Source organism: Dipodomys merriami, unplaced genomic scaffold (genome assembly GCF_024711535.1).
Source record: "Dipodomys merriami isolate MVZ:Mamm:240054 unplaced genomic scaffold, mDipMer1.0.p SCAF_5, whole genome shotgun sequence".
NCBI classification, from domain to species: Eukaryota; Metazoa; Chordata; class Mammalia; order Rodentia; family Heteromyidae; genus Dipodomys; species Dipodomys merriami.
The window spans coordinates 75,932,130-75,957,041 of NW_027206068.1; the positions used below are offsets into that span (position 1 = coordinate 75,932,130).

General features: G+C 50.7%; 1 protein-coding gene across 4 annotated transcripts; it reads left to right on the forward strand.

Moving 5' to 3' along the window:
* Positions 1–24,578, forward strand: Galnt11 (polypeptide N-acetylgalactosaminyltransferase 11). Of its 4 annotated transcripts, none has more exons than XM_069997130.1 (12): positions 1–128; positions 9,291–9,626; positions 12,693–12,816; positions 14,216–14,382; positions 16,617–16,742; positions 17,354–17,603; positions 19,310–19,427; positions 19,934–20,086; positions 21,459–21,677; positions 22,917–23,021; positions 23,987–24,124; positions 24,359–24,578. In XM_069997130.1, the coding sequence occupies exons 2-12, from the start codon at positions 9,329–9,331 to the stop codon at positions 24,488–24,490; spliced, it is 1,830 nt and encodes a 609-aa protein (XP_069853231.1). In that variant the 5' UTR covers positions 1–128; positions 9,291–9,328; the 3' UTR covers positions 24,491–24,578. The 4 variants fall into 4 exon arrangements, with proteins under 4 accessions (XP_069853231.1, XP_069853232.1, XP_069853229.1 ...); XM_069997131.1 differs by lacking the exon at positions 1–128 and adding an exon at positions 690–786; XM_069997128.1 differs by lacking the exon at positions 1–128 and adding an exon at positions 7,329–8,060.
* Positions 24,579–24,912: the final 334 nt, after the last annotated feature.

A 24,912-nucleotide genomic window follows, 5' to 3' on the forward strand; every position in this document is an offset into this window, starting at 1 on the left:
GGGGCGCGCGGCGCGTGCGTCACGCTCGGCCGCTCGGGGAGGCGCGGCCGGCGCGGCGCGGGACCAGGCGCGGGGGATGGCACCGCCCGCGTCCTCGGAGGCCGCGGTCCTGGGCAGCGGGCGGCGCGGTGAGTCGCGCCCGGCGGGGCGGGACGGGGCGGGGCCGCGGCCTGCGTGCGGGGCCGCGGCGGGGCCGGGCTCGCGTCGCGGCCTCGCGGCCTCGCGGGCGCCGGGGTGCCGGGGTGCCGGCCGGGGCGCCCCCGCGTGCAGCGCCGGCCCGCGCGACCCCGGCCTCCGCCCCGTACCCACCGCCCTCCGCGGGGCTCGCGGCCGTCGTCGCACGGGCCGGCGCTCCGTGGATTCCCCGCGTGGGCCGCGCGCGCGGACGCCCCGGCGCGTCTTCTCCAAGGACCCGGCCCTCGGGCCGGCGCGGTTTTCCGCGCACGCACGCTGGTGATCTTCGGGTTAAAATAGGGATTCCCCCTCCCCCCCCCCCCCCCCCGCGCTGCCGCGGGGCCTCGGAGGAGCCCGGGCGCTGGTGGTGGATTCGGGGGTCTCGGAGGAGCCAGGGCGCTGGTGGTGGATTCGGGGGTCTCGGAGGAGCCAGGGCGCTGGTGGTGGATTCGGGGGCCTCGGAGGAGTCCGGGCCCTGGTGGTGGATTCGGGGGTCTCGGAGGAGCCCGGGCGCTGGTGATGGATTCGGGGGTCTCGGAGGAGCCCGGGATGCTGGTGATGGACGGCGGCGCGGAGCGGTCAGCCCGCGAGGTGGAGCCCCGCGCTTACAAGGTGCCTCCTGCCTGTGGGGGGACGGCCTGCTTCCACGCGTGATGTCTGCCCACGCGGGATGCCGGCCCACGCGGGATGTCTGTCCACGCGGGATGTCTGTCCACGCGGGATGTCTGTCCACGCGGGAGGTCTGCCCACGCGGGAGGTCTGTCCACGTGGAAGGCCTGTCCACGCGGGAGGCCTGTCCACGCGGGAGGCCTGTCCACGCGGGAGGTCTGTCCACGCGGGAGGCCTGTCCACGCGGGAGGCCGGTCCACGCGGGAGGCCGGTCCACGCGGGAGGCCTGTCCACGCGGGATGTCTGCCCACGCGGGAGGCCTGTCCACTCGGGCGGCCTGTCCACTCGGGAGGCCGGTCCACGCGGGAGGCCTATCCACTCGGGCGGCCTGTCCACTCGGGAGGCCGGCCCATGCGGGAGGCCCACGCGGGGCTTTGGAGAGCAGTTGGGGAAGGAGTGGTGATTTTATGTAGCTCGCAGACTAGGACGCGCTCGTGGAGCCGAGGGCTTACTATCATTGTAGGAAACAAAACTGACGTTTAGACCCAGCCCGCGGCTGGCCTGGACTGTTTTGTGAATGACAGGAAGCCGGTAGTCTGCTTCCGGCCTGGAGACACACTGGGGATGGGGGGAGCGGCCGGGTGCAGGCTGCCTGGGTGCCATCCCATCAGAACTGGAGACACTGCAGGGGGGAGGGGGGCGCTGGCCGGGTGCAGGCTGCCTGGGTGCCATCCCATCAGAACTGGAGACACTGGGGGGAGGGGGGGGAGCGGCCGGGTGCAGGCTGCCTGGGTGCCATCCCATCAGAACTGGAGACACTGCGGGGGGGGGGGGAGGGGGGCGCTGGCCGGGTGCAGGCTGCCTGGGTGCCATCCCATCAGAACTGGAGACACTGCAGGGGGGAGGGGAGGGGGGCGCCGGCCGGGTGCAGGCTGCCTGGGTGCCATCCCATCAGAACTGGAGACACTGCAGGGGGGAGGGGGGAGGGGGGCGCTGGCCGGGTGCAGGCTGCCTGGGTGCCATCCCATCAGAACTGGAGACACTGCGGGGGGGAGGGGGGCGCCGGCCGGGTGCAGGCTGCCTGGGTGCCATCCCATCAGAACTGGAGACACTGCAGGGGGGAGGGGGGAGGGGGGCGCCGGCCGGGTGCAGGCTGCCTGGGTGCCATCCCATCAGAACTGGAGACACTGCAGGGGGGAGGGGGGAGGGGGGCGCTGGCCGGGTGCAGGCTGCCTGGGTGCCATCCCATCAGAACTGGAGACACTGCGGGGGGGAGGGGGGCGCCGGCCGGGTGCAGGCTGCCTGGGTGCCATCCCATCAGAACTGGAGACACTGCAGGGGGGAGGGGGGCGCTGGCCGGGTGCAGGCTGCCTGGGTGCCATCCCATCAGAACTGGAGACACTGCGGGGTGTGTCGGGGAGCCGGCCGCCTGGGTACACATCTCCCCATCAACACTGCTAGGTCTACTGTGTGTTGATTTAAAACAAACAAACAAACAAAAACACTGTTCTGACTACTAGAATTCAAACCTCCCTCCCGGTCCCCCCTGTAAACCTTGGGGAAAGTCACATTTCCTTAAGATAAAAAGGGGTGGTACCAACCCTTGGTGTATTTACCCTCGGAGCTGTGCTTTGGTGTGCCTTCTGTAGATGACTCGTGCAGCTAAGCTGCTCTCTTGAGTGCTAGGAATCCAGAGGAACAGGGCCTTTGAGCAGAGAACCCTCTCCTGATTTAAGAGAAGTCACCTCAGCCAAGACTTCCTTGGCCCCAGGTCCAAATCATTGAGAAGGCTGTGCCAACCCTGATGTACTCACACACGTTGGCATCGGTTGTGCTGGAAGGCAGTCATTTTTCAGTCATTACTTAAATAGAACACGCGGAGGGACAACTGTTCATTCATCTTCATCTTAATGCATTACAAATTGGACCTTTTTTTTTTTTTTCCAAACAGAACTGAGACTTGAACCCAGGGCAGGCTAGGCAAGCCCTCTACCATTGACGCCACACCCTCACTTCTTTGTCACTTTTTTAGTCCATTTGAATAGAAACCTTTGTTCAAGAAGGTGGTAAATGATAACGGCCAGCCTGCACCAGTGCTGCTCGCTGTCAGGTGAGGTGGTGCTTTTAGGCTTTGCCAGGTTGCCTCTTCTGTTTCCCTTTCTGTGGTGTCTATTTTCCATCTTTTCCCCTTCTTTGTAGATACAGTGTTAGATACCTAGGTACCTACGCTCCTATTCTCTCTTGGTGGCACTGAGGACTGAACTCAGGGTCTCATGCTTGGGTGCTCTACCACCTGAGGTGACCCCACACCTGCCCAGCCATTTTTACTTTGGTTATTTTGAGGATAGGGTTTTGCATAGATACTGGTCATGCACAGCCTGGACCATGGTCTCTTGTTTCTATTTCTGTCTTAGGTTTCAAGACAGGGTTGTGACTGTGTAGCCCAGGTTAGTCTGGAGTTGTGTAGCCAAGGCGGGCTTGAAATTTGAGGTCCTCTTGCCTGAGCCTATAGAGTTCTGGGGTTCTAGGCATGGAGCCATACTCCTCCGCTGGTTTTCTTATGTCCAAGGACAGTTCCCAAAGATGTCTGGAGTTTGCTCTGAATCCTTGATTCAGTAATCTCCTTGTGTTGATTACAATGTGTTCTTCTGGTTTTCCAAGGTAGATAAGGAATGCGAAGAAATCATGTGTATTTCTATGCTGTCATCACTTGATAATTTTGCAGGGATATGGTAGGAGCTGTACTTACTATAAACCAGTATTTGTTCTCACATGACTGTAGCTCAGTTACAGTGTTTGACGAGGAACACAGCATATACTTAACAAAGAAAATAGCTGGACACTACTAAAAGGTAAATGCTTTATATTTCAAGGTGGACATTTCAAACTTATTAACCATTATAAAATTATTGTGTGCTGAGAGAAAAACAGATTTTTCTTTATGAGCTTTGTGGTTCAAGATGTACATTAAAGGAACAGCAAACAGACTAGAAAATGACGTACGGAGGAAGCCTGGCCTTTCCACCTGCTTTTAGAATGTTTGTTCAATGTTTGATTTTTTTTCAGTGTTTGAATTTTATTCTCAAATTTTTGGCCAGTTCATAGGCTTAAGATAATCTTTTTTAAAAATTTTTTATTGTAAAGATACTATACAGAGGGTTAGAGTTACATGAGCAAGGTAATGAGTACACTTCCTATTGAGAATTGTTGCCCCCTCCATTGTTTTCCCCCTACCATCCCTTCCCTCCCTACCTTCCCTGAGGTTCTTTTTTTTTTTTATAATTGTGATTAAGTGATTACATAATTTCCCAAATTTCACAGTATTGTGGAATAATGATGCTCATTTAAAGTCACAAGCTCATTCTAACTTTCCTGGAGCAAATTGTCTATCACAGTCTGTAACATATAACGGTGTACACATATACACCATACATGTGATCAGCAGCATGGGGATATTTAGTAGTGGTTCGACCAGATGAGTGGGAGTTCTTTGTTTCTTAAGTCTTGTTAATTTTGTCGTATCACCTAACGTTTTGGATTTAGCATCCATTTATCAGGGAGACCATGTACCGTTTGTCTCTTTGCTCTTGGCTTACCTCACTCAACATGATTCCTTCTAGCTCCATCCATTTCCCTGCAAATGCCATTATTTTGTCATTTCTAATGGCTGCATAATATTCCATTGTGAATAGATACCACAATTTTTGGATCCATTCATCTGTGGTGGGGCATCTGGGTTGTTTCCATATCCTAGCTATTGTGAACAGTGCTGCAATAAACATGGAGGTGCACGTGTCCTTGTATATTGGTTCCTGTTGTTCAGGGTAGATGCCTAGAAGTGGTATGACTGGGTCGTAAGGGAGGTCAATCTTTAGCTTTCTAAGGACCCTCCAGACTGCTTTCCAAAGTGGTTGTATAAGTGTACATTCCCACCAGCAGTGTAATAGGGTTCCTCTTTCTCCACATCCCCTCCAGCATTTGTCGTTGGCTGATTTGTGGATGTGGGACATTCTGACTGGGGTAAGGTGGTATCTCAGGGTTGTCTTTATTTGCATTTCCTTCACCACCAGGGATGTTGAACATTTCCTCGGCTTAAGATATTCTTTCAGGGTGCTTTGCTCATTTTGGTATGGAAGTCCTCTTGGCTCCTGAGATTAAGAAGAAAGGCCATTTCTTTGTAAGTCTTAAACTAATACTTTCCAAAGTTGTTATGGCTTTTTTTTGGTGGTGGTGGGGAGTTGTGTCACTGAGCACTGTCCCTGAACTTTGCTCATGGCTAGTGCTCTACCACTTTGAGCCACAGCACCACTTTGTTTTTGAGTGGTTAATTGGAGATAAGAGTTTTGTGGGGACTTTTCTGGGCTGGTTGCAAACCATTATCCTCAGATCTCAGCCTCCTGAGTAGCTAGGATTGCAGGTGTGAGCCACTGATACCTGGCTTTTCCGTACTTTCTTCAACCTCATTTTCTAAATTTGCAGAATTTGCATTAAATTGTATTAGATGTTTTAAATAAAGTCAAGTACAAAGAAAATTAGCCATAATGCCATTAACCTGAGTCTATTAAGTATATTTTTTGATAGTTGATAAAAGCAGTGTAAGATTTTTAGACAGTGTACAGAGATTGTCAATAAGTGGATTATGTAGTGAAACAATAATGATATTTTAGGTGTTTTTCAGATATTTTCCTTTTTGCTTATCTGTGCCTTCTAAGCTTTTGATACAATACTGGGCACTCCAAATATTAATAATCCCCAGCCTCTTCCTGCATAAAGAACTTCAGCTGTGCTTCTAGTATTAGTCTTTTGGATCATTTAATAATTTTCAGAAGAAATTTGGGTTATTTGTGAACTTCAAATAATCTTTATAGCGACTGTGTCCCTTGTTAATAAGGATGACTGAAAACATTTAAAAATAGGTCTTGGGCTGGGAAGGTGGCTCAGTGGTAGAGCGCTTGCCTTGCATGCCTGAGGCCCTGGGTTTGATTCCTCAGTACCACATAAGCAAAAAGAACAAAGCCAGAAGTGGCACTGTGGCTCAAGTGGTAGAGCGTTAGCCTTGAGCTGAAGAGCTGAGGGACAGCGCCCAGGCCCAGAATTCAGGCCCCACGACCGGACCCCCCCTCCCCAAAAAAAATACACATAAATTCTGACTGGTACTTTTTTTTTTTTTTTTTTTTGTCAGTCGTGGGGCTTGAACTCTGGGCCAGGGCGCTGTCCCTCAGCATTTCAGCTACCGGCTAGCTCTCTACCTCTTGAGCTACAGCACCACTTCCGGTTTTTTGGTGGTTTATTGGAGATAAGAGTTTCACGGACTTTCTTGCCTGGGCTGGCTTTGAACCTCAATCCCCAGATCTCAGCCTCCTGAGTAGCTAGGATTACAGGCATGAGCCACTGGCGCCCAGCTGACTGGTACTTTTGTAGATATATTTTCTGGAGTCTGGAACTACATAGTAGCACCAGGCCAGATTCCGCCTTCTAAAGATGCTACAGTGATGCCAGTTTTAAATATTTTTTCTACAGCAATATACTTTTTTTTTTTCAAATTTTTTATTGTGATTAAGTGGTTACATAATTTCCCAATTTTCACAGTACCACAGTACTGTGGGATAGTGATGCTTAGTTAAAGTCACAAACACATTCTAACTTTCCTGGAGCAAATTGTCTATCACGGTCTATAACATTTATGAGTTCTATGAGCTTTTCGGTACAGCTATTTCTTCCACATGGGGTGGTATGTACATTTCTTTTGTTTTGCATTGTATCAGCTGTTCCCTCTTTCCCACTTGTTCCCTCCTTCCCATTGCTGCCATTGAGTTGCTTAGTTCATTTTGGTCAGCGTCCAGTGCAGCTGATGGGTCCCGCTGTTATATATTTTTCCCTGATTCCCTCTAGTTCTGTGTCATCCTCCTGGTTGCCCTCCAGTGTGCACATATATACCATACATGTGATCAGCAGCATGGGGTTATTTAGTAGTGAGTCAACCAGATGAGTGGACGTCCTTTGTTTCTTAAGACCTGCTAATTTTGTCGTATCACCTAACATTTTGGATTTAACATCCACTTATCAGGGAGACCATGTACCATTTGTCTCTTTGCTCTTGGCTTACCTCACTCAACATGCTTTCTTCTAGCTCCATACATTTCCCTGCAAATGCCATTATTTTGTCATTTCTAATGGCTGCGTAATATTCCATTGTATATAGATACCACGATTTTTGGATCCATTCATCTGTGGTGGGACATCTGGGTTGTTTCCATATCCTGGCTAGCAATATACTTGTTATTTTTATTTTTTTGGTCATCCATGGGGCCTGAACTCTGGGTCTCTCACCTCTTCAGCTCAAGGCTAGCACTCTACCCCTTGAGCCACAGCACCACTTTTGGCTTTTTCTGCTTATGTGGTGCTGAGGAATCGAACCCAGGGCCTCATGCATGCAAGGCAAGCACTCTACCACTGAGCCACCTTCCCAGCCCAGCAGTGTGCTTGTAAAGTGCACACAAACACATGTTTACTGCTAACACAGTACTGTGCTGAGTACTCACTGGGGGCTGAGCAGGTGGATGTGACCCTTGCCTCGCAGGGTTTTCTTCCACTGGGGCTCGCCATGACCACATCATAGACATGTCTGTGGCCATGCCTCCAGTTCCCCGTTCCTTACCTGTGCTCATCTACACTCTCAGTGCTGGGCAGCTGGTTTCCTAACCGCTCTGTGCTCACAACTCCAGCAGTTAACCCGACATACCAGGACGGCATCCCTCATCCTCCTGTCTCTCGCGGCCTGCTGAAGCCTGTGGTCTGTGATTAGCGTCGTTATATTGCATAACCGATGCCCCATCTCTGTTCTGTACCCCACCGGCAAGGCCTCAGCGCTCAGATGCTGAGCAGCTAACCAGGACGGAAGAAAAACGTTAACCAGACTGACTTTGCACTTCAGGTTCATGTGTCCAGCCGGTTACCCTTTCGTTCATTAACTTTGAAAATACATTAATTACCTTGATATTTGCCTGCCAAAGTTTGGATTTTATTAACTATTCAAGCTTATGATTGAAAGAATTTGCTTACTAGTTATTTGACATTAACCTTATGTGTTTGCTGTGACCTTACTTTTAAAGGCTTTTATCCTTGGATATTAAAGCCAGGGTAAATGGCCACAGAAGATACAATAAGTAATACTGAGGAGACACTTCTCCTGGGGTGGGGGTTTGTCTGTGGATCAGATCGGAATTCCAGCTTCCCATCAGCTTGTAGGAAAGCGTCTTGTAGCTCTTGGCTGGAAGGTAAGCTGTTTTCTGTCTTCTGGCTCACAGCATCATCATAATTTTTAAAGTGAGGATTACGGAAAACTTGTTTTGTCTTGGTGTATGGAGATGATAACATTACAAAATGACTCCGTACTCTTCCATAAGCGTTCTCTGTGCTGAGGCTGTTCAGTGGGACTGTTTTATATATGTGCATAGGCCTCAAGAGAGTTATGTCAGCCTTCATGAGAGTAGATAGCAGGAAGCGTAGAAAAGTTGCTATTTGATGCTATGTATTAAGCTTTTTGCATTGTTGTACAGAGTATCATGGAGAGAGGGAAACAACTGAACTCTACTAGAAAATAACTGTTAGGTCTATGGGAGGTGCAGCGGATAAGTGTTATCTGTGGTTAGAAAGTACAACTGTGCTTCCCAAATTGCTTACTTGTAGTGACGGCCAATACCCTTTCATTAAAGGAGGTCCTGTGGGCGGGGAGTGTAGTTCAGTGGTAGAGGCCCCGGGTTTTATCTCCAGCATGGCAAAAACAAAAAATGCCAAACAAAAAAAAAAAAGATTCCTATAATAATAATTACTGTTTTTTGCCAGTCCTGGGGCTTGAACTCAGGGCCTGGGCGCTGTCCCTGAGCTGCTTTTGCTCAAGGCTAGTGCTCTACCACTGGAGCCACCGTGCCACTCCTGGCTTTTTCTGTGTATGTGGCACTGAGGAGCACTCTACCACTGAGCTACCTAATTTTTTTCAAGTTTTAACTTTTCTTAAGAAAATATAAGTGCTGGGGCTGGGAAGGTGGCTTATTGGTAGAGCGCTTACCTTGCATGCATGAGGCCCTGGGTTGGATTCCTCAGCACCACATAAGCAGAAAAAGCCGGAAGTGGTGCTGTGTCTCAAGTGGTAGAGTGCTAACCTTGAACTGAAGATCTCAGGGATGGCGCCCAGGCCCAGAGTTCAGGCCCCATGACCGACCAAAAAAAAAAAAAAAAAAAAGCAAACGGAAAGCATTCCAGAGCAAAGGTTAAGAAGTACCCATTAACCTGGACACTGAGCCGCCAGCCGTGGGCTGCCACTGCCACCGGCTCAGGGAGTGTGAACGAATGCCTTCAGGACGTCCATGCTGTTCAGCTACGTGTCTCATTCAAGCAGAATCTCTATACAGGGTCCTGCCTGGCAGTTTGGAAAACTGGGAGTATATATTTGATGGATGATGTAAAAGTGTACTGAAGTGTCTAACTTATCTACCCTTCTTCCCTAGGAAACTGAAAATGTCCCTGCCGCTATGCTAGGTCTATAATGGGAAGTGTCACAGTTCGGTATTTCTGTTACGGGTGCCTTTTTACATCTGCAACCTGGACAGTTTTGCTTTTTATTTATTTCAATGTCAGTGAAGTGACTCAGCCCCTTAAGAATGTGCCCCTCAAGGGGCCTGAGCCCCACGGGCCAGTTCCTAGAAAGTTCTATCCTCGCTTTACTCGAGGCCCAAGTCGAGTGTTAGAATCACAGTTCAAAGCAAACAGAGTGGATGATACCGTAGATAACAATAACAGTGAAGATTCGGAAAAAGACCACCTGAAGTTATCTTCTGAATTGGGTAAGTTGTATTTGATTTTCACCAACAGCCACACTGACCTATTTAGGCATTGAAAGTTGATTCCTTAAAAATATGTGTTGCTCAATAAACTAGGAATGAACCAGTTCTTTAATTTTTGTGAAGTAGCTGAGGGTCTGTGATTTTTAAAGATTTGGTTATGAGAGTTATATTGTTTTTTTACCTATGACTTCAGTATTTGATGAGTAACTAAAAGAAACTGACAGGGGCTAGAGAAGAAAAAAAATGAAAAAGGGCTGAAAGAAAATGAAACCTATAAGAGATTTTTTTAATTGCTCGGATTATTTAATAAGGGAAAGAATGGTTCACAGTGACTTTATTTTGCAGGCTTAATTAAAACAACAGAAAGCATTAGGCTTAACAATAAACTTGGGGAAAAATTAAAAAAAATAAAAATAAACTTGGATTACTCATACTTTCATAGGATTTTCACCTAGGAGAGATAAGATCCTGAAATCTTAGTATAAAATAAAAGCTTCCTTCCCTGTTATATCTGTTTAATTTTGAAACAAGGATAGCCTTTGAGCACTGCAACTCCATGCTTCACGTTTTGGCAAATTTTCTTCAAGTGGTTCGTAAGCCAGTTAATTTGGTAATTTTCAAAACTTACTAAAAATGTAACTGTAACTCCTCTGTATATCAACTTTATAAAAAAAAAAAAACCCAACTTAATAGAAAGCAGTTTGAGCTGGATGCCGGTGGCTCACATCTGTAATCCTAGCTACTTAAGAGGCTGAGATCTGAGGGTTGTGGTTCAAAGCCAGCCCAGGCAGGAAACTCCATGGGACTCTGTATCTCCAATAAACTAATCAGGAAAAGCTCTGTGGCTTATGTGGTAGAGCTCTAGCCTTGAGAAAAAGAAGTTCAGCAACAGCACCCAGGCCCTGAGTTCAAGCCCCAAGACCAGCACCAAAAAAAAAAAGCACTTTGATTGTAGAAACATTACATTACATATTAGGTAATCTCAGTCTAAAGGATTGTACATAGTCTTGAGAGATTGAAAAAGCCATAAAACATAAAGGAACTGTTACCCCCATGTTTGATGATCTAGGACTTAATGATTCTCTAATACAGGAAGTGGCAGAAGTGATGCTAATTGCACTTGGACTTTGGTATACTTTCTAGTCTTTAAAGAACCACTTCACAGCTTTACAGTATTAACGGAGAATTCTTGTTTTCCATGTGTATTTTGGTTTCATTTCTTAAAGAAAAATAATATTGGATCCACCATTTTGAGTGAACTTTGTATTTGTCTTTGAAAGTAGGGGAATAAATTGTACATATTCAAACTGACAAACTGAGATTTCCTAAGTGAAATATTTAATAGAAAACCCGAAGAATCTACACAATTACTATTAGAGCAAAATGAATTCTGCAGCTGCAAAAACAGTTGTATTTCTGTATGCTAGCTCCAGAAACAAGCCTAAGAGAGGACTCTAGTTACAGTAGCGTCAGCAAGTACAGAATTCTCAGGAATAAATGTAGCCAAGCGAGAGTGAGACACGGAAGAGTACAAAGCAGTGCTGGAGGACACGAGTGGACGCCAGGCAAGGGGAAGCCCTCCGAGGCTGGCCGGGGACTGGCTCAGTGCTGTCGGATGTCAGTGCTGCCCAGAGCCGCTCTGTTCCTGCCAGGAAGGAGGGAGCATTCATCCTAAAATTAATATGGAGGTGCAAGTCGTGCTGATTACACAGTGGTACAGACGCGTGGTACTCTTGGAACAGAGTTGGAGGACTCATACTTAACAATTCCAAATCTTTTGCACAGCTATAGCAATGAAAGCTGTTTTTATTATCCTGAGGACAGGCATACAGAGCAGTGGAACAGAACCAAGAGTCTAAAATAAGTCTGATGGCATTTGTGCTCAGTTATTTTTCCAGAAGGAGCCTTAAGAGCATTTAAGGAGGAAAAGGTAGCTAGAGAAATAGTTGTGGGGCTTAGTATAGTGGCTCAGTCCTATAACTTTCTATCCCGTCCAGCTTACGTTCCAGACAGAAGGCGGGGGATGAATAGTGTATCTGCATGCATACGTCAGGTGTGCGGCCTGATAAACTCGGTTGCTGCATCCTGGGTCATGCACTAAAATCTTGCTAAAACACTCCAGTGTCAAAGGTGGGGTTGTCCTGCCAGAACCCAGAGTTCAGTGTGCCCCAGTTTCTTTGGCAGGGAAGTCTTAGTTTTCTTTCGAACGTCTGTTAACATCTCTTAGGATTAGTTTTTCTCAAAGGCTTTGGAAATGCTGCAGGAGGCGGTCTGTGAGGAGGGGTGGAAGTGTGATACGGGGAGTTGTGTCTTGCAAGGATGCAGTCTCTCACGGAGTGGGAGAGCAAGCGAGAGCAGTTGTGTTCAGCCTCAGGGTCCTGAGGAGATGTGTGCAGGAGCTCAAGTCCTGTTGCACAAGGTTGAAAGCAAAGACTGTGGAAGTCCTTTATATGGAAAGGTTTATCGGGGGTTCATAGAAAAACTTGCTAAGATTAAGGCCTATTGAGGCTTATTGGGATTTAATAATCCAAACTTTTATGGAAAATTATCAGATTTTTTTTTTGGGGGGTCTGTTGTGGGGCCTGAACTCTGGGCCTGGGCGCTGTCCCTCAGCTCTTCAGCTCAAGGCTAGCGCTCTACCACTTGAGCCACAGCACCACTTCTGGCTCTTTTCTTTTTGCTTATGTGGTGCTGAGGAATCAAACCCAGGGCCTCAGGCATGCAAGGCAAGCGCTCTACCACTGAGCCACCTTCCCAGCCCCATTATCAGATTTTTTTCCTGGGTCACATGTAAGTTTTTCTCCTCAATGCAACAAAATAATGTTAGGATTTATGGTTTGCGAGCAGCTGGTGTTTATGGTTAAGGCACCCTGCTTTGCACTAGCTGGATAGGAACTTGAGCTCAACCTCGGGTTACTTGAAACCAGAGACAACCTAGATTTGAGAAAGAAGGCTCTGATGTGACTGTCCCAGGGTGAGCTCAGGACAGTTAGGAGATGATAATGAGCAGCAGACGAAGCAGTCTGTCCCCACTCATTGCTCTAACTGAATGTCGTTGTTTTGCAGGAATGATTTTTAATCAACGTGATCAGGAGTTGAGAGACTTGGGCTATCAGAAACATGCCTTTAATATGCTTATTAGTAACCGCTTGGGCTACCACAGAGACGTGCCAGATACCAGGAACGCAGCGTACGTTCTTTATTGCTTTCTGCTCATACACTTCAGTAACAGTGTGTTTAATATCACTTTCGGAAATCAAGAGGATGGTGTTGGTATTCAGTTGGCGTTTATCACACCAGAGAACTTGAGGTAGATGTAGTGTTATCTGTGAAGCTGTGTGGTTTGAGGTTGCACCAACACAGTCCTAGGATGTACCAGGTCTCTTGAAATTGGAGGTCACATGAGAAAGCGGAGGAGAGAGTGTTAAGCAGCCCGGGCCTTTGTTTTCTGTAATTATTGGATTCATGGCAAAAAGGAATTAAGTTAAACTTGAAAAATAATATTCTACTCATCTGTTTTTGTGTCTTTGGAAGGCTTTTTATTCATATAGTCAGTCTTTTTACAAACAAACTTGTTGGGCGCTTTCTACTTGCTGTGTGGTCCTAGGCCCTGGAAGCAAGCAGTGGAAGACTTAGTCCCGGAGTCAGTCGGAGGAGGCAAATGAAGAGACCCGACAGGTCCAGTAGCGCATGAACAGGGCTGGCATGGGAATGGGCAGAACAGGCCCAGACCCCGACAGTTCTGGTTTTGCAGAGAAGAGATTTCCCATGTATAGGCACAGTGCTCAGAGCACTGGAGGCTTTTTTGGGGGGGCGGGGGAAGCGCAGGAGGCATGAGGCTGACCCAGGCCTCCTTGCTGTGCTGGGCAGCCGCAGGAGCTGGGAGGGGCCGGACTTAGGAAGCTGTGATGCTGTGGGAAAGGATTCAGGGCTTTGGAGCTGGCTTCTTCAGTAGTTTCTGTTGTTGCTTGAAGCCAAGTAGCTGATCAACTAGTTAGTGGCGTGACATGAAAGCTCTTTGATGATCTTGAGAGATCATAGCTTACTTCAATGTGTATATTACTGGGCAAAAAAATTTCAAGTGCAGAGTTTAAAAGCTGTGTTCTGAAACGGCTTGAGGAGGAGCCAGACAGGCGCTGGTGCGTGCGTGCTGCCGTAAGCCCTTGCAGCACAGTGAAGCCCAGAAAAGTGTGTTTACAAGTGTTCATCTCAGGCTGGGTGCAGTGCTCACACCTGTAATCCCAGCTACTTGGGAGGTAGCAGTTGGAGAGATTGCGGTTTGAAGCCAGCCCAGGCAGAAAGTTAGCAAGACCCCTTCCCCCTTCTCCGTCCGTCGGTGTGGTGAGATGATTTGTAGCTACAGGTGCAGCCGTGAGGGAAAGATGAGGAAGGCATGAAGGGCCAGAGGCTTGACTCGCGGGGTGACAGTGCCCCGAGCGTAAGCCTAACGGCAAGCAGTCTTAAGGAGTTATCTGCTGGCTGCCACCCTTCAGTCCTGGGCTCTCAGCTTCTGAGTACCTAGGATGACAGGCGTGCGCCAGCACTGGGCAGTCTTCGAGGTGCCGGTCCTCCGGTCTTTCTCCTTGCAGGTGTAAGGGGAGGGCCTACCCAGGCCGCCTGCCCACAGCCAGCGTGGTCATCTGTTTCTACAACGAAGCCTTTTCGGCCTTGCTCCGCACGGTGCACAGCGTGCTGGCTCGCACGCCCGCCCGCCTGCTCCACGAGGTGATCCTGGTGGACGATGCCAGCGACTTCGGTGAGTGCACACGTGTGCACAGAAGCTTTCCCACCAGGGCCTTGGCTTTGGCCTGTTCGTTAGCTGCCCCTGCATCTGGCCTCTGAGATTTTTCTTGGCTTTAAAAAAGATCAAGTTGCCTGTATTCATCAGTGGACGCGCTAGGTTGGAACGCCTTTGTACAACTACTTGACAATAACAAAAATAAGAAACTTAGTAAGAGGAAACACGTTGAAGTAATGTAGCTTTGGAGGATGTCGTGGTGAGGGCTGTGTGCCCTGAGGTCACCTTAAGTAAGTGCAGTAGTGTCTGTCGGAGGGGTCGTTTGATTCCTGGGTACATCCCTCTAGTCACCTCTGCACACTTGCTGGTGCACACTCGCCAGTGCGTGCACTCTCCGTCTCCACACCGCCCTCATGCTGCTCACCGCCTTCCCCAGCCCCTGGCAACCACTTGGCCGGCATGGTGCCATGGCCTACATTATCTGATCAGGCTGCCCCCCATTCCCTCCCCCCTCCCCCGCCATCCCTGGATCAAGGCTGGTGCTCTGATGGTGCTGGTGATCACAGAGGCCAGCATCTCTGGTGTTCGCTACTTACTTCACACACCTTTCTTTAGTTGAGTGGACACACACACACACACACACACACACACACACACACACACACACACACAGAGTGAAAGACCCTCTAGTCACACTACTCATCCTGCCCTGAGGTAAACTTGATCAGCAGGGGAGGAAATAGAAGGCATTAGTGACGTGCTCAAGATCCGCAGCTGTGTGGTGCTGTGCTGCAGTGGCTCACGTCTTCATCCTGGCGACTTAGGAGGCTGAGATCTGAGGACCACAGTTCAAAGTCTGTGAGATTCATAGTCCAATAAACTACCAAAAAGAAATAAAAGCTCGAAGTGGAGCTGTGGCCCAAGTGGTAGCGTGCAAAGGAGGCTCAGGGCCGATGATGCCCAGGCCCGAGTACAGGACTGCTGTGTGCATTCCCAGGCCTGAGCGCAGGACTGCTGTGTGCATTCGCGCATGCGCGCACTCCCCGCCCTGGAGCAGCTGCCTGCCCTCCCGTGCTCTGCTCCTCGCGCAGCACAGCTTGGGTGGCGCACGGGGACGTGTCGGCACTCGGCATGCGAAGCGAACACCCATGCATGGGACCACGCTGCTCACATCTTGGGAGAAACCTCGTGGGGAAAAAATTGGAAAGGTTAATAGCAATCAAAACGTACCCTCATCACCAGTGGTTAAAAACAGACCGTAGCATTTATATTTGCTAAGCGCTAAATTCTAGAATTTACGCATCTTTTTGTTCACCTGTGGCTGTGAGGCTTGGTCTTGTTCCCTTGGCAAGACTGGAGCCCTGCTCAAACCAGCCTCCCAGCGCAGCTTCTTGGGTGGCTGGGACTACAGGCAGTGCTACTGCACTGACTAAATATTTTTTTCAATCAACCCATATTTCCTTCTGTCTAGAAGGAAAATTTTGTGATTTAGTGTGGTTTGTGCACTGTGGAAAGAATTACTGCATATTATGGATTTTTTTTTTTTGGTTGGCTGTGGGGCTTGAACTCTGGGCCTGGGCGCTCTATTGCTTGAGCCACAGCGTCACTTCTGGTTTTCTGGTGTTTTTTTTTTTTTTTTTTTTGTTTTTTGCTTTTTTAATTGGAGATAAGAGTCTCACGGACTTTTCTTCCTGGGCTGGCTTTGAACCATGATCCTTAGATCTCAGCCTCCTGAGTAGCTAGGATTACAGGCGTGAGCCACCGAAGCCTGGCATATTATAAGCTTTGACCTTGAACTTTTAAAGGTAAATAACCCAGAATTTATTAAAAAAAATTTAGTGTCTTTGGAAGAAAGGCACAGTATTAATTGAGGGTCATATTTGCTATAAATTTTTTTGCAATTAAAGTTATGTAACTAGTCTGAAGCGGAATAGGATCTAGGTAGTTAGATAAAAAGGCATTTCCAACTCATTTTGTTTGAAAAGTGGCGGCGGCCATGTCCATTCTCAGGTTAGAGCGGAGACCTCTTTTGCAGAGCTCAGGGCTGGTGCTGTGTGTCGTCCCCTGCGCTCACGCTCCCCGCCTTCCCTTTGCTTCCTGCCTTCCCAGAGTAAGCTACGACCCTTCCACAGCAAAGCAGAAGATGCTATGTTTGCATCACGGTTTGCTGTTTTGGATTTTAGCAATGGTTAGAAAATGCCTGCTGTGTGGCCTCTATGGACTGAGTATTTATAGAACTCTCTCTTTTTTAGATGATTTAAAAGGAGAACTAAATGAGTATGTCCGAAAATACCTCCCTGAAAAAATTCAAATCCTAAGAAATACGAGGCGCGAAGGGCTGATTCGGGGAAGAATGATCGGCGCTGCCCACGCCACAGGTACAGGGCCAGCTTCCGCGCCCAGGCCTCGCACCACTGTGTCCGAGTGCTCGTGCCGCCTGCCTGAGGCTTGTTCCAGGCCTCGCACAGCTGTGTCCGAGTGTGCTTGTGCTGCCTGAGGCTTGTTCCATGTGGGAAAGTCTCTGTGCGAGTGACCATCCTGCCACCCGAAGCGGGGTGTGCTGGGGTGCACACAGGCGCCGGCCTCGCCGGTCTGCTTGCGTCCTTGTTAATGACTGCCCCTCAAGTAGGCTTATAGCCTGCTTGTACAAGCAGAAAGTACAGCCGAGCTTTGGCGGGGTCCGTAGTGTGCAGCTAAACATAGGTGCGCTCAAATGCACGCGGCATCTTGGCTGGTAAAAGCCAGTCAGCTGAGTGGGGAAGGGCAGGAAGAGAATCGAGCGAGGCCTCGCATGAGGAATTTGGGGAAAAGTTGGGGGCAAGGACGGCGCCTCGGCCGCGGCTCTGGCTGTGGTTGGCGCCGCTCACCACGGAGAGTGGTGCGGGGTAGCCACGACCAGCAAGGGGTGATGAGCACGGTGCTCCCCGTACGGGGTGCCGAGGCCGGGCCCCGAGTAGTGAAGCGTCTGGCCTGTGCTTCGCCTCCTCAGGGGAGGTGCTGGTGTTCCTGGACAGCCACTGCGAGGTGAACGTGGCGTGGCTGCAGCCCTTGCTGGCCGCCATCCTCCAGGACCCGCACACCGTGGTGTGTCCTGTGATCGACATCATCAGCGCCGACACGCTGGCCTACTCCGCATCGCCCATCGTGCGGGGTGGGTTCAACTGGGGGCTGCACTTCAAGTGGGATCTCGTCCCCCTTTCTGAGCTGGGAGGAGCAGACGGGGCCACCGCCCCCATAAGGTAAGAGGGTTCCCTCACCAAGTCGGAAAGCCCCCCAGTCCTTCCTGAGCAAAGACTGAGATCGTAGAAATGACTCCTTCCGTGAGGAGCCAGAGCCGGCGCCCACTAAACACCCGTGTGCCCAGGCCTGTGCGCCGCAAAGCAGAGAGCAACGAGCTGTCAGGGTCTGAAGATTTTATTGTTTGGGGAGGAAGACCTATAACTACAGCATCCTCCCTCCCCCCTCTCTCCTTCCCTCTCCCTCCCTCCCTCCCCCTCTCTCTCAATCTCTCCCTCCTTCCCTCCCCCTCCCTTCCTCCCTCCCTTTCTCTTCCTCCCTCCCTCCTTCTCCCTCCCTCCCTCCTTCTCCCTCCCTCCCTCCCTCCCTCCCTCCCCCTCTCTCTCAATCTCTCTCTCCCTCCTTCCCTCCCCCTCCCTTCCTCCCTCCCTTTCTCTTCCTCCCTCCTTCTCCCTCCCTCCCTCCCTTTCTCTCCCTCCCTCCGTTCCCTCCCTCCGTTCCCTCCCTCCGGTCCCTCCCTCTCTCCCTCCCTCCCTCCCTCCCTCTCCCTCTCAATCTCTCTCCCTCCTTCCCTCCCCTTCCTCTCCCTCCCTCCCTCTTTCTCTCCCTCCCTCCCTCCCTCCCTCCCTCTCTCAATCTCTCTCCCTCCTTCCCTCCCCTTCCTCCCCCTCCCTCCCTCCCTCTTTCTCTCCCTCCCTCCCTCTTTCTCTCCCTCCCTCCCTCCTTCCCGCTCTCGCTCTCTCGCTCTCTCGCCAGCACTCCCCGGACTCCCTCGCGTGCTCGTGTGTAGCCCCTCCCCCTGCACAGCGCCTGTGTTTCCGTTCTGGTAATTTCAGAAATTGGGGATGACGCCATCACACTTTCGTTCCTACTTGAATTTTCAGAAGTGTTTTTCAAATCGGTTTAAACAAGCTTCCTTTTCTGAGAGCTAGTTCTTTTGTCATTTTTGTTTTATCCTTGAACATTTTCACGTTACTTTGAAGTAGCTGCTCATCAGCACACGCTTCTATTGCAGGTTGTCTCTCGTTCTGCATGATTTTTTTATCTTGCTGCTGTGCTTGCTAAGCATCCGAGTGCTCGCCTGCACTTTGCTTCTCTTCCACAGGCCACGTGGGCCAATAAAAGCAATGGTCCACGGATGGGATTCAGGAAGTGAGATGTGGAAGGTTCGAGCCCCTGCGAAGGGCACCCTGGTTTGGGCACTGCTGAGCATGGACGGAGTTGTTGGGACTTGCGCGTGCTTTAGGTACTCGGCCAAGCTCCTGGCCTCCGACACATTCCAGCAGCAGCCTCGTGACGAGATGTGACACGCCGCAGCAGCTAAACATTCGGGTGTCACTAGCAGCACCGCGGCCCCACTCAGTGTGCCCACTCAGCGTGTGCGGCTGCGACCTTCCGTGCAGGCCCAGAGACCAATTTTTGTACTAGTGTTCCTGCCAGACCATCAAAAATAATTCTGATTACTGGGTGGATTTCTGTTAACCCTGGCACTTACAGCCTTAGAAAAGTAACCTTGACCTGCGGAGTGCATCGCTAGCAGTGCGGAAGTAGTGAGTGGCCAGCCCTGGCCCGGGGGGAGCGTTGCACCGCACTTTCCTAGTGTTCCTAGTGTTCGTGTTCCAGGACTGCAGGAACGTTTCCAGCCGTGACGCAGGGCACGCGCGGCCCCGCCCCTTCGCGTCAGTACAGACGCTGCTTTCCTTCCCAGGTCACCCACCATGGCCGGGGGGCTGTTCGCCATGAACAGACAGTACTTCAACGAACTCGGCAAGTATGACAGTGGCATGGATATCTGGGGAGGAGAAAATTTGGAAATTTCATTTCGGGTAATTTTTATTTATTTTTGTGTTCAATAATTAAACTTTGTGTCATGAAATATGGTCCTTACTCCTCAGCCATACTGTCTGTAAGTTCTTGATTATTGACAGATTGTCCTTAGTGCATTCTTTGCTTTGTTGTAGTCTTGGCTAATATTGCTGGAGAAAGGAGGCGTGGGGCAGGGTTCCTGACGGCGTCTGGCGGGGTGTGGAGGCCATGTCCTCCCGGCTCAGACCCTCGCTGTGCCGCAGGATCGTTCTCCCGGGCTGTGGGAGCATCGTGTTGTCAAAAGCGTTTTCACACATGGCAGCAGATGAATGTGACCTGGTGTTAGAATTTGGCCCATCTTTAGCTCATTTCAGAAGGACATTTTTAAAGGTTCCTCTGACTTTCTTCTGTCTGGCAAGAAGACAGAGCTTGTGAAGTTTCCTAACCACCATGGATGAGGATGAATTCTGAGAGTCCCCCGCCGCCGGCCAGGCCGCGCTCCTGACGCCCGTTTTGCCTCCGCCAGATCTGGATGTGCGGCGGCAGTCTCTTCATCATCCCGTGCTCTCGGGTAGGGCACATTTTCCGGAAGCGGCGGCCATATGGCTCTCCCGAAGGCCAGGACACCATGACGCACAACTCCCTGCGGCTGGCCCATGTGTGGCTGGACGAGTACAAGGTGAGGCCGTGGCCGGCGGGGCGGAGGGTGGTAGGCGGCTGCTTTCTTCCCTTGCGTGGTGAGCTCGCCTGGAGGCCCCTGCACGCTGCCTCCACCCTTCTCCTCTCCCAGGTTGCACGTTTCGCTCACACCTTTCTAAAGTGCTTTTTTTCATGGAGCTAGGTGTGAGCCCCCGCTGGGAGGCAGGCGGTTTACACTTGCATCGTGCCCGGCCTTTTCTCCTGCAGTTCTCCTTTTGGATGGACCTCGTTTTCCTCCAGTGCAGCCTTCTGTGCACTGCATGGGCCGCACACCCAGCTTGCTGGGTGAGAGTTGTGGCTTCAAACCATAATCCCACCGATTTCTGCCTTCACTACTTGTGATTACAGGCGTGTGCCATCACACCTTTTTTTTTTTTTTTTTTTTTGGCAGTGCTACTAGAGGGAACGAGGGCTGTTTTCTGTTTCTTAATTACTCCTGCTCCCTCATGGGACTCCCTCAGAACTGGGGTGCTTTTCTTCATCTTGTGAACCTGAGGCTTTCTGCTGCCGTTGGACCTTGCACACGTCGGATCTCTTTCCTTATTTCTCTTCTGCTTTAGACAATTTTCAGTTCTGTGGGGTTTTTTTTTTTGCAATACTAGGGCTTTTATTGTAACATCTTTATTAAGTGTAATTTATATGAGAATTTTGAACATGACACCATCACATGCCTGACAAATACCACTGGCAAGCCCAAGTACGAGTAATTTATGCTAACGTATGTATATCGATATATGTACACATACACGTATATACAGACAGAAATATAAATATGTACACAGCTTATGCTAATCTATGCTTTAAAGTATTGGTAAAGCTAAGTACTTGTGGCTCATTACTTCTATAATCTTAGATATTCAGGATCTGAGGATCATGGTTCAAGATCAGCCCAGGCAAGAAAAGTCTGTGAGGCTCCTATCTCCAGTTTACCAGCAAAAAGCCAGGAGTGGAGCTGTGACTCAAGTGGCAGCACACCAGCCTTGAGTGCCCAGGCCTGTTTAAGCCCTGGTCTGGTGCATGCACGCGCATGCGCACACAAGTACTTTTACATGTTTCAGTTTCAATTTTCAGTATGGCAGATATCCATAGATAGAGGCCTTGCAAGCAGAGCTCCTGGGATTGTCAGCAGCGTTTGAGAATGTGAGTTTTAAGATGAAACAGTGCTGAGGCTGAAGTGAGCGGGGTTGAGATGTCTGCCATCAGCCCCAACGCTGACACCGACACCGACACTGACGGACTTAATGCGCGACACCTTCCCACGGCCTGGCAACAGCACGCAGACACCGAGGAGAAAACAAGGCCGCGCCGTTCTCATGAGTAACACATCTTATTCTCGTCTTTTCAAAATTCAGGAGCAGTACTTTTCCTTACGACCCGATCTGAAGAGCAGAAGCTATGGAAACATCAGTGAGCGTGTGGAACTGAGGAAGAAGTTGGGGTGTCAGTCATTCAAATGGTATCTGGATAATATTTACCCAGAGATGCAGATACCTGGACCCAACGCCAAACCCCAGCAACCCATTTTCGTCAACAGAGGCCCCAAACGCCCCAAAGTCCTTCGGCGTGGCAGGGTGAGCCATGTTCATGATGGGGTGTGGTAGAAGGCCCTGGGTTGTCCACTGCCGATGACATCTGGGCCTCAGCGTCCAGATGTGTGAGGCTGCTCCAGGCAGCAGGAATGCCTACAGCGAATGCCTGCTCCTTGCTAAGCTCCTCACTGCTGGGATTCAGGCGTCTTTGCTTCTGGCGGTTGTGTTGGTCACAACCACAGGGGCGGCCGGGCGGACGGGGGCGGCAGCGAGGGGCGTGTGCCGAGAGTCCGCGTGAGTTCCAACGCTCTGCCGGCCAGCCGAGGCTTTTTGAGGGTTGAGCCGTGCTGTCACTGCGCTTCCCCGCCCAGTCCCACCACCTGCTTCTTGGTGGCGACAGTTGAGCCTTGAGATTTTGCCCTCCATGCTGGAGAAGTCAAAAGCGAACAATGTGTCGACAGGTTGACTTCCATTCCGTTGCATTTCTTATTGGCATACATGTTTGGCACAGGAGGATTCATCGTGCCATTTCCACACATGCAGTCAGCTGCACCCCTGCATCACGGTTAGCTTCTCCCCTCTCCAAGCTCTCCTGTCCTATCACTTGTTTCTGCGTTTTGTTTAGAGCGTGTGTTTTGGTTTAGGGGTTGCGTTGTGCTCGATGCAGTCTGTCTGTCTCGCCGTCGGGGCCTGGCGCTGGCTGGTGCATGCGTAGCTCCAGCTCGGCGTGCGCATTACCTTCCGCTATGTGCTGTCTTTCCACCTTTTATTTCTGACTTCATGTTAGGTTCTCCAAGATGGCAGTGATGTGTTATGTCCTTCATCTCCTCCAGTACATTAGAGAGCTATACATTCTGTGAGTTAGGCTGCCGTGAAGGCTTCAGTATCGAGCATGTACTAGGGCTGGAACTTGGGGGAAGCACTTTCCATTTCCACCTTTCACTGGTGACCTGTTCTTTTTTTTTTTTGGTCGGTTGTGGGGCTTGAACTCTGGGCCTGGGCGCTATCCCTCAGCTCTTCAGCTCAAGGCGAGCGCTCTACCACTTGAGCTACAGCGCCACTTCCGGTTTTCTGGTGGTTTATTGGAGATAGGAGTCTCACAGTCTTTCCTGCCCGGGCTGGCTTTGAACCGCGATCCTCAGATCTCAGCCTCCTGAGTAGCTAGGATTACAGGCATGAGCCACCAGCGCCCGGCTTGGTGACTTGTTCTTGAGTGCTCACAGATCGCTGGACCTTGGTCTTCCTTTAAAGCAGAGCAATCATGCGCGCTCTCTTTTACAGCTCTATCATGTCCAGACCAACAAATGCCTGGTGGCTGAGGGCCGCCCCAGCCAGAAGGGCAGCCTGGTGGTGCTGAAGGCGTGTGACTACACAGACCCGGCGCAGGTGAGCCGCGCTGCGGGGAGAGGTGGTGTGGTCGCCGCTCGCTGTACGTTGGGAAGGATGGGAGCGGTCGGTCGCCGTAGACAGCCACGCCCTGCGTCGTCTTTGCTTGCCTCTGTCGGCGTTGTTGGACTGTGTTGGGGACTTGGAAGCTGTGCCATTGTTAGAATGGCAGGAGTCAGCTAGGCGCTGGTGGCTCCCGCCTGTCATCCTAGCTACGCAGGAGGCTGAGATCTGAGGATTGTGGTTCAAAGCCAGCTGGGTAGGAAAGTCCATGAGACTCTTTATTTGCAACTAACCACCAGAAAACCATAAATGGTGCTGTGGCTCAAGTGGCAGGGTGCTAGTCTTGAGCTGAAGAGCTGAGGGACAGCCCCCAGGCCCAGAGTTCAAGCCCCATGACCGACCAAAAAAAAAAAAAAAAGGCAGGAGTCGCCTGCTTCATTCACCGTGACGTTTAATCCACACCGCTTCACGGGTGACGCGGGGCAGCCCCGCAGCCATCTGTCTCGTCTCAGTCACTGTGTGGAGATGCATTTTCACATTGGCCGAAGCAGCTGGGGTGTTGCTGTCATGTGCACACGGCTTTGTGGTGTACAGTGTATACTCTGAAACCCCAAAGCTCGGCCCCTGTCTGAGGCAGCGGGCTCTGGGCGGCCTCCCGTGCGGGGAGTGGATGGGGCCGTGCACCACCGACTTGGAGTCCCAGACACCCTGAGACCACCCCGGCTCCGGCCTCTTGGCGCTGCCCAGTTAGAACACCTGCATGGAGAGCTTCGGGGGTGGGGGGTGCAGAGCAGCGCCTCCCTTTCTCTGGTGTGACTTTATTCTGCTAAATTGAAACGTTTTCGTGGCGGCTCTCACGCCGAGATTCAGAATAATTCCACTTTTTCTTACACACACACGGCATGTATGTTGTTTCGTCCTACACACGAAACTTGGTTGGTCAAGCCTTTCTTGTGTTCCAGATCTGGATTTATAATGAAGACCACGAGTTGGTTCTAAACAATCTCCTCTGTCTGGACATGTCTGAGACGCGCTCGTCAGACCCGCCTCGGCTCATGAAGTGCCACGGCTCGGGCGGCTCCCAGCAGTGGACCTTTGGGGTGAGGAGCTGGTTTCCGGGCTGGGGGCGAGGCCTGAGGCCGAGCACACTCTGCCTGGAGCTGGTGTGCAGCGGTGGTGGCTGAGATCTCAGTCCATCCTAGTAGTGATTTCTTCTGAGCTTGTGGCTGTACGTTCTGCGTCATAGTCTTCCACTGTGCATCCAAAACCAAACCAAACCAAACCACTCAAAGCAGTAAGTGCGCTTTTCTCTTGCTGCTTTTTTTTTTTTCCAGAAAAAGAACCGGCTGTACCAGGTTTCCGTGGGCCAGTGCCTGAGAGCGGTGGAGCCGTTGGGTCAGCCGGGCGCGGTTGCCATGGGGATCTGCGACGGCTCCTCTGTCCAGCAGTGGCACCTGGACGGCTAAGGCGGTCGTGCCGCGCTGGTGACTCAGCGGGCCACGCGGCCACCGTGGAAGCAGCACGCGTGCGCGTTGGGAGGAACGGACACCTCGGCCAGGTGGAGCGAGGCGAGGGCCCTGAAAAGGAGGAAGGGGCTTTACAGACGCGCAGGCCATTTCTGAGCTGCTACTAGAAGTTTCTTGTTTAGAGAGGGGAACTAGAGAACGATCGATGTGAACCCTAGAGAGCCAGACTTACGCAGAACATTCAGTTATTGACGCTTTTTTCTTTCCCCGTTGGCAATGGCATGGGTTTTATCTGATCAGAAATGCTTGTCATTTTTTTTTAGAAGACTTCGTAGGAGAAGGTAATTCTCTTCTATCATGTGTTTAATATGTGCTAAATAGGTGATTTGAAAAATTGAACATCTTAACTTCAGGTGTCATAA